This window comes from Podarcis bocagei (assembly GCF_964188305.1).
Source record: "Podarcis bocagei genome assembly, chromosome: 4".
NCBI classification, from domain to species: Eukaryota; Metazoa; Chordata; class Lepidosauria; order Squamata; family Lacertidae; genus Podarcis; species Podarcis bocagei.
In genome coordinates this window covers 78,286,945-78,300,605 of record NC_138128.1, presented here as the reverse complement: position 1 = coordinate 78,300,605, position 13,661 = coordinate 78,286,945, and the positions used below count along the sequence as shown (strand labels likewise).

The 13,661-nt window shown below is 44.3% G+C and overlaps 1 protein-coding gene across 1 annotated transcript; it reads left to right on the top strand.

The window, feature by feature from the left end:
* The first annotated feature begins 830 nt into the window (after positions 1-830).
* LOC308586088 (protein NDNF-like) lies at positions 831-9,880 on the top strand. The gene is made up of 4 exons (XM_081192353.1): positions 831-1,189; positions 3,771-3,963; positions 6,343-6,476; positions 7,121-9,880. Exons 2-4 carry the CDS (start codon positions 3,779-3,781, stop codon positions 8,470-8,472), a joined length of 1,671 nt encoding a protein of 556 aa, XP_081048479.1. The 5' UTR covers positions 831-1,189; positions 3,771-3,778; the 3' UTR covers positions 8,473-9,880.
* The last annotated feature ends 3,781 nt before the right edge of the window (positions 9,881-13,661 follow it).

The window sequence follows — 13,661 nt, the reverse complement described above, 5'->3', positions numbered from 1 at the left end:
TGAAGTGGCTTCCCATTTGTGGAATGCTCTCCCCAGGGAAGCTCACCTGAAACACTCATTACATATTTTTAGGCACCAACAAAAATGTTGGCCTTTTAAATGTGTTGATGGGGGTGGGGGGGTTGGTTGGTTGGTTTGTGTTTGTTTTATTATGTATCTTGTGTTCTCATTTTGGAATTTTATGTTGTCAATTGCCCTATGATCTTCAGCTGAAATTTAATTAATTAATAACAACATGTGTACTTATTTGGAAGTAAATCCCATTGAACAAATGGGTCTTACATGCTTAGAATCCAGCTGCAAATTATTTTAACTTTTAATTATGTAAATATAATTCCTACAGGTCTGATAAACCCACAATCACAATATACTTTTAGGAGTGTCATTGCTCTGAATCATGGGGGTTGAAACCTTCCCCCCCCCCCAGTATGATAGTTTTGTCTCACCAGGGTCTTCTTAATTTCCAGCTGATTCTCCATCCTATGTGCCCATTCTACAAACCTTAGGCTTGGGCTTAGATGTATACAACAGGTGTGTGTGTGTGTTGTTGTTTTTAATCCACCCATTTATTCACATTTGTTGATATTTAATGTCAAAGAACAGTGAGTTCTCCAGTTCCAAATGACTCTGATGCAATTCTGATAGCAGAACACTTTAGAAGTAGGAAAGGTCCCTGCCCATCCAATTGAAATTACGCGGGGACATAACCAGGCTGTAGGCTACCTAGTACTACAAAAGGGTTAAATGAGCACACACACCTCCCACACAGACACGCTTTTGCATTTCTGTCAAAGACCCACTCTCTAAGCAGCCACCCGTGGGGCATGGCGCTCCTTTCTAGCTGAGCTGCCTGCCTGCCACTTTCCACAAGGAAGAAGAAGAAGAAATTTGCTCTCAAAATACAAAGTTGTAATATATTTGAACAAGAGGTATAAGGGGACTGTTTGGTTTTGCAGAGGCTTAAAGAAAAACAAAAGAACTTTTCTCTCTTCGCCTATAAAACTAAAAGCTTTTATTTTTTTTAATCCTCCTGCTTGAAACATATGGAAAAGTCAGTTCGGTCCTATAAAAACAGGTTTCCCAGTTGTGTTTTTCATCTGCCAGCGAAGATCCCAAAAAGTCTGGGTCAGAGTGTTTCATCTGGATTTCTGCACAGAGAGAAAGTTGCCAGGATAGCATCTGTCTAAAGGTAAGTGCAGTAAAATGGTTGGGTTCCTCCCTCTCGATTTATTTTGCATTTATTTATTTGTTTTCACTGCCAAGAATCTGTTTATAGGTTTGTAGGTTTATGGGGATGGTATTCTATTTTGGGTCAGCCTACAATATCTGTCTTTACCAGGCAAGAAGGCTTGGGGATCAATGCAATCTGTGACTGCTGTTTACCTTTAAAGTATGGAAAACCTAAAGTTCATGTCGATTTAGAAGTTTGAGTCTTTATGTTGACTTTATAAGATATGGTTTGAGCAAACAAACTGCCAAAGGAATATATCAGTACATAGTGAGAATGTTAATATACTGTTATTCTTATTGAGGTGACTGAGATGCAAAAGAATTTGGGAAGCATCATTCATTCATATTTGGACAGGGGGTTTTTTATGAACCATTTACTTCCCTGCTTCACATTTTATGAAGGCATCCTAAATCCTGAAGGCAACATAAATGCTATCGCTTTTGAGGTGTAGGACAGAATGTGATGCCACATTTTGTGGCTGATGAAAATTGCCTCTTCTTACGATACAGCACTGACAAGGATCAGACTTACAAATTCAGATGTAGTGCAGTGATGCTACTACAGACTCAAGACATAAATATTAACCAGAATTCTAACAGTTAGTGGAGTTGATCTACTGATCTTTAAAAAAAAAAACCTGCTAAATAATAAACGTCATTTCTTTGTTCTTCTGTATTTATGGCTTATTCTCTCTCCTACCACGGTTAGTGAATCAAATTTGCTAATTTATTGACTGTGTGTTACAGTTCAGTTTAAGGAGGCTTTCTCCCAAAATTGATACTGTTCTAAGAGCACCCCCTACCTACCGACACTTTGCTCTGCAGCTACAATGCTTGTCAGAAGTTGGCAGTTTTCCCCACTCTGACCCATACGCTGCTCTATTTTCTCTCTCTCTTAATCAATTAAAGCAATGGTCTTTCCAGATGACCAGTTTATGTTGTGACAAACGTGCTGCCATTTGCTTCTTCGTTATATAACATCCAGACATCACAAATTCCCAGCACTCTGCCATAGAAAATGCAGCTCTTTTCCATGGCAAGTGGGACCGGTTGTGGTTGGAAGTGTTGCCTGGGATGTGTCTGCAGGAGTGCCTATTGAACAGTGCCTGTGACGTCACTCGTGCTAGGTAATAATAATAATAATTTATTTGTACCCCGCCCACTCTGGGCAGCTTCCAACAAAGATTAAAAATACATTAAAATGTCACACATTAAAAACTTCCCTAAACAGGGCTGCCTTCAGATGTCTTCTAAATGTCAGGTAGTTGTTTATCTCTTTGACATCTGATTTGAGGGCGTTCCACAGGGCGGGCGCCACTACCGAGAAGGCCCTCTGCCTGGTTCCCTGACAGCAACACATACAACCATAATTTAACCTTATAACCAGTGATCTTCTATCTACCTTGGGACACATCCAGACAATTAGTTCAAAACATTCCCAAACCAAGTTCCATTCAAAGACAATGATGTAAAACCCAGGGCACCCAGTCTGCAAGGGAATGGGGCTCACAGGCTGGAAAATATTTAGCACCCCTAAGAACCAATAATGGCTCAGGACCAAAATACCTCAAGAACCGCCTCCCTCCATATAAACTTACCCAAACCCTGCAATCATCTTCTGAGGCCTTTCTTCATGTGCCTCTTCCATGAGAGGGTGACAACACAAGAACGGGCCTTCTCTGCAGTGGCTCCCTGTTTGTGGAATGCTCTCCCCAGGGAGGTTCAGTTGGTTCATCATACACCTTTAAGTGCCAGGCAAAAACATTCCTCTTTAACCAGGCCTTTGGCAGATTGACATCCAATGCCCTTTTAAAATGTGTTGGGGACAGGGGATTGCTGGGCTGTTTTTGCTTGTATTTTTATCATGTATTTTGTGTTTTTGTATTGTGATCTTTTATTATAACCACCCTGAGACCTGCAGGTATAGGGCGGTATATATAGATCATCATCACTAGGGTATGAATATTGTTTTCCTTCTTTCAAATGATTGACATATTGCCCCACATTCAAATAATACCAAGGTGATGTACAATAAGGCAATTTCCTATAAACCAGTCTTTCTATCATATGTGTGCTGTATATGTGCGTGTGTGCCATACCCTCCAACATTTCTCCAATGAAAATAGGGACGTCCTAAGGAAAAGCGGGAAATTCCGGGATCAAATCAGAAACTGGGACGGCTTCTCTAAATCAGGGACTGTCCCTGGAAAATAGGGACACTTGGAGGGTCTGGCATGCATATGCACACACACACACACACACACACACACACACTAAAAACAACATGTCAAAACGGCATTAGTTAGAAACCATTCAATTGGGATCACAGGCTATGGAAAGCTTTAATAAATAGGTATGTTTGAACAGCCTGAGGAGGCATCACACAGTAGATGTCCTGCTGTATGTTTAGATATGAAACTCAACTCAAATAGGGTCTGGCTGAGCTATTTGTCATCTGTGATCTGTCGTTTCTCAATAGCATGGTATAGAATTTAAGAAATCTTCTCCAGCCTTGTTAATGTGTCCCCTGCTTGTTGCAGCGCTCACAATGTCTGGGTCCCAGGCTTGCCTGCCCCCAGTGCTCCTCTTGGCCATGTACTTCTGCCATTCAACAGAGGTAGCACACAGCATACAGCAAAGCTTCAAGAGTGAGCTCCTCAACTTTTATCATACATTCATCCTCGCAGATGGCAAGGAAACCACAGTGCACCTCTTGGAAGATATACCCAAAAGGTAAAGGGAGCCTTATATATCCTTTCATTTCATCCGAATTCTTGCAGCCACACCACACCCTAAACCTCCTCTGGCTTGCAGGACATCTTCAGGAGAAGAAAAGGATGAGGAGTAAACCCAGCACAAATCCAGAGTGGATTCCCTAAGACGGTTGTATGGCGCCTTGGATGCCTCCTTCCAGTGACTCCTGCAGCCAAGCTGGTGCCAAACGTATTGCTCTGCTTTTCATTAGAAAAGGAAAGAGCCACTAACTGGGGGGGGGGGTGTTGAGCACTTGTTTACAAAAATCTGCTAACCACACAGGGCGTCATCTAATGCACAACCCTGAAATACCAGAGAGAGTACATCCTTTTGTTGCATCTGGGTAAAATATGAAATCTGCAACAAGCAACACACCCCATCTAAGATCAAAATTATACACTGCCACTCTACAGCAGTCAGAAGAGCAAGCTTAAACAACTAACAAAATAGCTCCATTGTGTGCATACCCTGCAGAAATAAGTACTGTATTTTTTCTGTGTATAAGATGACGCTTTTTGCTTAAAAAAAAAAGGCAAAAATTGGGTGTCGTCTTATACACAGATAGTGAATGCAGAGGTGGGACATGCGATTAATGGCAGCAGCAAGCAGGAGATTGGCAGCAGCGATTGGGTGGGTGATTTGTGGCTGCACCAAGGCCTGCTGGCGATTGGCTGTGGCTGCGGCAATTGGGAAAGCGACTGGCGGCTGTGGCAAGGTGGGCAGACAGCTGGTGGCTGCAGTGAAGAGTGCAATTGGCAGTGGCTGTGGCAAGCGATTGGCAGTGGCAGGCAGGCGGGTGAGCGATTGCCAGAAGTGACCTCCCCCACCCCCCAAAAAACCCTAAACAACTTAATTTCTTAATTTTGGGTAAAAAAAATAGGGGTCTTCTTATATATGGGGGTGTCTTTTACACGGAAAAATATGGTACCACCACATTCCTTACCAGCAGACTCCATCTCTTCCAGTTGGTGGGATGATGGACAAAGTTCTTCATTATTTATCTCCAGAAATGAAAGTGATCTGTGCTCTTTACGTATGCTTGCCTCAAGAATAGATAAGCAGACACACATCTGACAAAATGCTAGCTCTATTTCTACTGGGGGTGAGGGAATCATTCCTGTGAATGCAGAACCTAAGGGAGCCAAATCTTAATTGGAGCCAAGTCTAGAGGGACGTATTTCTGAGGAATGCAGTGATGCCAAACACAAACCCTGCAAATGTTAGCTTCCTCAGTTATCTCACAGGAGCCACAGAAAACTGAGTGAGAATTGGGAAAGAAAAACGAGCAGAGAGAAGAAACTGGCTTGCATGAGCCCCTAACAACTTATAATATCCTGAAGGAAAGTTTGGCCGACTGGCTGCAATCCTCAACTGGAACCCTCCCATTGTGGGTTACAATGCAGGGATGACAGAGATCTCATTTGAAGAAATATATGGTTTTTTCATGATATTTCTATTATATATTGCTTCTACAAGTAACAGTATTATGCACCAGAATGTGAAGTTCTCTATTATCACCATTTTTGCAAGGAGGTTCTCTGCTCTGTCACCAGTAGTTCTCTGCTATTCCCCCGAGACACCAATTCATCACATTAGCACCTGTAAATCTGATGCATATTCATACATGAAAGCTAGCTGCTTCACTTCAGACACAGGCACTGCAGAGAATGGGAGAGGAGCAAGGCCATGTAAATGCTACCAGGTTACATAATGTATAGCATGACCGCAAGAGCACATAGAAGAACTCTCAGAGGGGCAGTAAAAGTGAAAAGAATAAATTGGGATAATTGGTTGTGGTTTTAAAATATGGCATCTATCCTCAGTTGAAGCAACGGGTTGAGTTTTAAAATATTTGTTCCAAATGAACTTACAAAATCCATTTTATAAGTATCCTTGCTAAAAACTGGGGCTCGCATTAAAAACAACACCTTATTAATCACATAGATATCACTCATCCAAAGCATTTGAAAACAAATTCTACCTTCACAAAGTCCGGATGTGAGGCATGCGACTACGTGATCATATGATGTTACAAATCTCCCAGAGGGTCTCAGCAGTCACAAAATAAAAGACTTGTGCATGTGTGGCAGTAGTTTGCAAGAACCTGTGAGTTTTATGAAGTTTTTTGCTTTGAGTTTTATGAAGTTGTCTGCAGATTTGAGCTGAGATGTTACCTGGTGGTCAGGTGAGTGGCACAGCCCCACCTCAGTATCCACTGCTGTAGTTCCCAGACTTGTGAATGGGAAGAGCTCATTGATGCTGTATGCATCTTCTTGAACTTGCTAGGGATGTCCCTTCTAGTGGAAGCCTACAGTGTACAATGACTCTCAAGGACTCTTCTTCTCCCTTCTTTCCAAGGTACTATTTTGTTTTAGAGAAAGGCAGGACCTCTGCACCGTTCACTGTGAGAGTGACTCCATGCGATGTCCCCATTGAGTGGAGCATCCGGGTCCATAAGACTTCAGCAAACTACCTTGGGAAAGCAGCACGTGGTAAGAGATGCATGCAAGGCCATGGATTAGGAGGGTCATCAATGTTAGCTAGCCATTCATAATGGTTGATTCATCCCTTGGCTCTATTTTTCCTTCCTGACAGCAGAAAAAAATACTGGTATATTTGTCCCAAGTGAATCTCCACCCCACCCCCCGTCTCTCCCACTTCCTCATTTGTCACTCTCATCGTCTCTCCTATGGGTACTGCTATGTGCCCTCTGTCTTTGAGCTCTTTGCTCTCCTACTTTCAAGGCTCGCCGGGTTCTGGGAGGGGGAGTATGGAATGCTTTCTAAAGACACTGTGTCCATCAGCTGTCATCCCCTTGGTGTTTCTTTTTTCTCCTCTTCGCCCTCCTCCTCCTTTTCTCCCATTATTTCTCAACTTTCCCCCTCATCTGCCTCTGAAATGTGACCTCCCTCAAACCCCTGTTGTAAATCTAAACTGCCTTCCTCTTCCTCCTATCTGGAAGGGTCAAGCTGGGGAGGCGGTCTCCACCATTCCTCCTCTGCCCAGTCCCTGACACCCAGAAGGGAACAAGGCCTTCAGTCTGAAAAATGTTCTCCAAACCTAGCTGAACATTTCTGCCCATCCCCCAAAGAAGCGTGACTTAAAATATTTTTGCATTTCCATATGTCATTGACAGATGATTTGGACGTTCAGGAAGCCTTAAAGTTTCCAAAGACCATGAAGACCGTGTCTACTCTCTTCAGCTACAGAGGCAATTCTGTGGAGACATACATGGGGACATCTTACTATTCCGCTGTCTACGTGCTGGAATTCCTGTCCATTGAAAGAGACACCCAAATCACAGTGTATCTAACGACAGACACAACTTCTGAGCACCTGTATCCAGAACTCCCAACGGATCCACGCATAGATGTCATCGGCATTGGCCACACCACGGTAACCCTGGCTTGGAAGCAGAGTTCAACAGCCCTGCAGCACAAAGAAAATGTCCAGTATTGTCTTCTGGTAAATGAAGGGCATAACTACAAGAGCTTATGCGCAGCAGAAACAGCCCTAAGACCTTCTGGAGTGACGTCGCAGCAAGCATTAGCGCTCTCACTGTCTCCGTATGTCCTGGACCCTCAGCAAGTGTTGATCACGCCCAATGGCGAACTGAGCCTTGTTAGCAAAGCTGGCAATGGGGAGGTGAGGCAGATATGTGTTGGCACCAAGAAGACCTACACAGTCACCAACCTGAGACCCAGCACTCAGTATTACTTTGATGTGTTTGTGGTCAACTTCCTCACCAACGCCAGTGCTGCCTACACTGGAACCTTTGCCCGAACCCTCGAGGAACCGGAGCCCAAAGTCACCATCCTAAAGGATGGGAAGGTGATTCAACTCACCCTGGATGGGAGGAAGCAAGCTCTCCATGATCTGCAGTACCAGGCTGTGCAAAAGCAGGTTCAGTTTGCTTTTCAGTCTTGCAGTGGCCAAATACGGGTTGAGATAGCCAGAGGTGGGAAAGTGCTCATGTCAGAGAGCTTTGCCGGCCTGAGGCACTTCATGCTGAAGGGAAGGCCGGGAGACCTTTACCTGGTGCACTTGGGTTCCACAGAACCTTCAAACGCATCTGTGAAGGTACAGGTGTCCTCTCTCTTCCACAGGCCTTTCTTCCCAGTCTTGCCAGAGAGTTTGAAAATCAAGTCATTCAGCAAGCTGAGGACTTGCAATTCGGTCACCATCGCCTGGCTGGGCACACAGCAGATGAGCAAGTACTGTGTCTACAAGAAACAGATTGAGGAGGACCAGGTGTGGATGGAAACCAGGAACGCTGACAGGTGCTCAGGGCCAGAGTCAAGGCAAAAAGGTGACAAAGTGCTATGCAAATACTTCTACGATCTCAATCTCCGGCGAGCCGTGACGACCGAAACCATCAGCGGGCTTGAAGCAGGCACAGTCTACTTATTCGATGTTTACCTCATTGGGCCTTCTGGGATTCCTGTCAGATATTACAGTAAAGTGGTAAAGACGCGGAAGAAATGTTGAAGTTCTCCTTCAAAGATGGGTTCCTGAGGAATGACAAAGTTGGAGGAATTCCATGCACGGGCAGCATTTGTGACCCACGCCACTCAAAACGTGCTCGGAGTGGGACAGAAAACAGTGTTTTACGTTGCAAGATTTGAGAGGTGGAATCTCTGTGTAGAAAAGTAGACTTGCTCCCAGGACCTTTCCCCCTGCAATTCTATCTCACTCTTATCTGCAATTTCATTGAAAGGGCTTAAAACAGAAGGGTGGTATCCAACTAACTTTTATTCAGAGCAGACCCACTGAAATTAGCATGTCTAACTCGGCCGTGTTCATTCTGTCGTGCTCTGGAACACAGGAAGCTTCCTTATCCCAAGTCAGACCACTGTCCTATCAAGCGCAGTACTGTCTACACTGATTGGTGGCAGTTTTCTAGGGTTTCAGACAGCCCTATCTGGAGAAGCTTGGGACCTTCTGCATGCAAAGCAGATGCTCTAATATTGAGCTACAGTCCAGACTACAGAGGCTGCTTCCTCATGGCTAAATTCCATGCAGTAGCAGTGCAATAGATAGGCCCGCTATCTGGCTGTTCTCCCAGAGAGGGGCACAGAAAGGGTAAATCTTAGTTGAACACCACCCAAAGCATTTATCTTCGAAACCTACAAAATCCAAAACTGGTGTGAGGGAGAGGATAATTTTAATGGACCTAAAGCAAACATACTTTATAATATATCTCTCCAATGAGAATTCAGTTCTTGGAATCCACTCCTTCTGCCTTTGGCAAAGTGCAGGTAACCTCAGCAGAGTCTGAGAGGAATATTGCAGTGCAGACTGAAAAAGTGACCCACAAGAACTTTGCCTCGCTGTCTGACAGTTGGGTATTCAGTGGGGGTGAACTGTTACTCTTTTTTCCACTGTAGTAGTTTCTAATTTATCCCATACATAAAGCTTGGGAGAGCTAAAGGAAAGAAAGATGGTTTAAATTCAGCCAATTCCATTACTACTCCACCTTGCAGAGACAACTCGTGGGGGTTTCTGTACCCCATAGCTCCCATGTTGTGAGGCACCCACACCCACACCCCAATGTGGGTCTCATAATGCATTGGCTGTCCAGTGATTTGCAAGGCTGAATATACCTAGAATCATGTGCCAACAGCCCTATTCAGACATTGCTCCTTCTCCTGAGGAGACATTAAGGCGAGATTAATGTCAGCCGTGGGGAGCCAGCTCTTCTCATGGAGTCTCGCTGTGTAATGAAGAACTCTACTTGCACAGGGTTCTGAATGGAGTAGGGCTGGCTCCCTGCTGCAGATATTTCACCCCAAAGCATGGAGACTGTAGGGACCAGACCATCAGGAATATGTTGGGGAGGGTGGAGCCAGCAAGCACCCACTTGCTCACCACTTTTTTGCAATGAGAAATGTGTGAGCAAGAGTGGTGACAGATAAACAAAGGAATAAGCAAACAGATATATAAACTTTCCCAAGAGGGTTTATAGAAGATCCCCATTGCATAATACTTCCCAGTTAGAGAAAATGCCATTTCCTTAGCCAAACCAGCGATTGATCTGCTAACCACGTCACTTTTTGGATTTGAGATATTTGAAATAAAAGAATGCAAATTCAGGGCTGGCAGTGGGAAATAATTTGATGGGTCCGGATGTTTTCTGGAGTTGAGATCTGGAGTACCAAGATGGGTTAAAGACGTTATTAACCTGCATCAGTGACACACAGGATATTTATGCATTGCCGACTTAAATCACCGCTAGGGCATTCTTGTTCTCAACTTGGATTGAAGCAAGTTTGACTATTTCATAAGAAACAACAGGATAGAGATGGATTGTGCCTGATGTTGTGTGTATACCGCTTCTCAGACCAGTGGTGGGAGCAGTCCTGGCAGTCCCATTGCCTGCAGATACCGGAATCCAGCATCTAAACTTGTGTTTTCCAGATTCGGGTAGCATTTCTCTGCATTACACTAACTGATGAGACAGATTAGCTTTCTGCCACCCCGTCCTTCCAAAACACACACCAAAGTAGAAGTAAATTGGGAAGGAGGGTAGCGTTCACTCTTTCCTTAAACAATTGCTGGTGCTTTCCGAGGGAGGTCTTGGCAGGTATCACGGTATGAGAACTCTATTTCTATTACAGTTAAGACCTAAAAGCCACAAACCTTTGTTCTCTAAGTCTTCTGATCTCATACACTCTGAGCCTCATAAACAGCAGGTTAGGGAACTGGTCCAATCTCAACTGTCTCCATTTTGAAAGTTCATCACCTCCTGCCCCAGCCCAAACACTCACCTGTATAGAATTCCTGGTGATCTTTACCTACCAGGCTAGTGCTTAAATGCAAGGCTAGGCTAGCATGCTTATATCTACATTTTAAACCTTGTTTTTATTTAAAAGAAAATATCAACCTACATTTGATTTAAAAAGAAAAACAGAAACCTGGTTTTTATTTTTTTAATTGTCAATTTTCATTCACTCAGTTCCTTTGTATTCTCATCTCTCGTGTTTATAATGGAATAAGCTGTATCCTGCACTTGACTCATTGAAAGACTACTTTGCTTTTCCACTGTGCCACTCTTCTTTAGTAATTCAGTAGTCTGAGTAGAACATGTCAGTAGTAAACGGTTATGGACAACTGTTGTTTATAGTTTGTTTCTTGAAGTCATGGCTCCCGAACAGGGTTGTTGCTTTTTAGTAAAAGTGAAGAATGTTGGGAAAGGAAGGGAGTGGCAGGAACTGGGCAGAGGATGAATGGTGGAGACCGCCTCCCCATCCTGACCCTTCCATGGAGGAGAAAGAGGAAGGCAGTATAGATTTCCAACAGGGGGTTGAGGGAGGTCACAGCTCAGAGGCAGATGAGGGGGAAAGTTTGGAAATCATGGGAGAGGAGGAGGCAGAACCGGAGCAGCAGCTGGCTTACACAGTGTATTAGAAAGCATCCCAGACCTGCCATCTCCCAGAACCTGGCGAGCCTTAAAAATAGGAGAGCAAAGAGCTCAAAGACAGAGGGTATGTAGCAGCACCCATACGAATGACGAATGAGGAAGTGGGAGAGTCGGGGAGTGGGGTGGAGATTCACTCAGGACAAATGCCATTATCCAAGAGCCTCTCTCTGTAAATATTGAAATAAAAAAGGACGGTAAGAAACTTTTCCTTGTCTTTGTATGTTCCTGGGCAACCATCCAGGAGCCGCTGACAGCATCCTGACAGAGAGGAAGGGAGAGATCAGCCTTGTGTTTAACTACTTGCCTGGTATTCGTAGGAGATCAGGAATTCCATATAGCTGAGTGATCAGGATGAGAGAAGAGGAACGGATGTCTCATCTCCTCCCCCTCCTCCAACCAGCTTGGTTTCCAAGTAGGCTGCAAAAAATAAAAAGGAAAGTCTCTTCCCTCATAGCAGGGAGGGGCTGTTAAAAATATTGGCTTTCCACAGATGGGTTGGACACACTACTGGGTCACAACCTGATCTAAGTTGAGGCCCAGCAGCAGCCAGGACTAGCTCGACCATGAGGCGATGTGAGGTGGTCGCCTCAGGCAGTAGATCAGGGCTTGAGGAGTATGCTACTCACCACCAATACCATGCCCCCACTCCCACTCTGCTGCTGTGAGCAACCACTACTGCCACCGCCACAAGCGCACCACACCCCTGAAATGGGAGCATCCCTGCAGCCTCCCCAGGTGCTCATGCATTGATCAAAGCTCTAGGTCTCTCCCAGTCCTGGGGCCTTCTGCATTGCTCTAGCACTGAGTAATGTCCCTTAGGTCTAACTCCTCCCATGCAGGCTTTTTCCAACCAGGAATGTTTACTGGAAAGAAAAAAATGCCCACATAATCTTTGGCCATCTCTCAGCCATAATGCAAGCTCTCTAAAGAGAGGAGACAGAAAAATTGAAACCTCTTTCTCGGGGGAAGAAAACTTTTGCCATCTGAAGGGTGTATTTCAGCACAGCACTAATTTCAGAGATCCTTTGTGCTAGTGCCACTTTGCAGGGGCATTAAGGAAGGGTGCACATCGCCAAGGGCTGCAGAAGTGAAGGTCACACAATGATTGGAAACAGCCAGATGAATCTTTTGGCTATGTGTCTCTCACTTATATTGCATTGGCATGGCAAACCTGAAAGAAAAATAGTCTTGAAAAACAGCTCAGAAGCTGAACGGAGCCCATACACAAAATTGACTGTCTTGATGAGTGTTAGCAGACAGGAGGCAGATGTCCAAATCCTTTTGGGCCTGATCTGGCATTTTAGAGAGTTCCTTTCCAATTGTTTTCAGATCATCATGCTTCTTAGTAGCCTGAGAGAATAGCAATTGCTGTCTTGGAGTGCACAGATTTTGCCTCAGCGCAGTGATTAAATTGAATTATATGTACTGATACATTTTCTTTTGTTCAAGGAAGAATGTCAGACCCAGTCAGTATGATGAACTGTCAGAATAGGAACTCATTCCCAAAAGCTCAGCGGCCAATCTTCAGATGTTATTCTGTGGCTTAATATTTTGAACGCGGAGGCTGTCTCCAGAACAATTTGATACCAGGCTTTGTTGCTTCTTTCGAAATTTGTTCTGAAGGATAACCTCTTTGCTGGACTCTTTTGCAAAAGGTTGCTCCCGTTGCAGCTGGAACAGGAACAAAATGGATCTCAGAGTTTGGGGTTAATGGAGACACATAACATAATCATTAGGAAGGGAAGGGGGGCACTGTTCTAGTGGCATGTCCATAGCAAATGTAATATGAGCCATGGCCTTGGAGTGCAATAAAGTACGGTTGTCAATCAAAGGCACCATCTTGTGCCCAAGATTTGTGGGGCATCACATGTGTGTGATGTCATGGCGACAATGCACAAAGCGTATTGCATGCACAACACCACATCGTTGGGATGAGACTGAGTGTAGTACCTAATGCAGCACAGTTTCTTCTCTCATAGTCAGGAAGAGCCAGCCACTCAACCACACCACGTTTGCCTCCAAATTCAGCCCTCTCAATATTGATAATAATTTAATAATTTAATAAGAATTTATTATTTCTACCCCGCCCATCTGGCTAGGTTTCCCCAGCCAGTCTGGGTGGCTTTCAACAGAACTGTAAAAAACAGAATAAAACTTCAAACATTAAAAACTTCCCCAACCAGGGCTGCCTTCAGATGTCTTCTAAAAGTCAGATAGTTGTTTATTTCCTTCATATCTGATGGGAGGGCATTCCACA

What these genes read in the sequence shown, in the direction of transcription:
- LOC308586088 (XM_081192353.1), top strand. Translation starts at nt 3,779, where the DNA reads ATGTCTGGGTCCCAGGCTTGCCTGCCCCCAGTGCTCCTCTTGGCCATG. An exon ending in TTGGAAGATATACCCAAAAG is followed by an intron (nt 3,964 to 6,342) that starts GTAAAGGGAGCC and finishes CTTCTTTCCAAG; the next exon opens with GTACTATTTTGTTTTAGAGA. An exon ending in CCTTGGGAAAGCAGCACGTG is followed by an intron (nt 6,477 to 7,120) that starts GTAAGAGATGCA and finishes TGTCATTGACAG; the next exon opens with ATGATTTGGACGTTCAGGAA.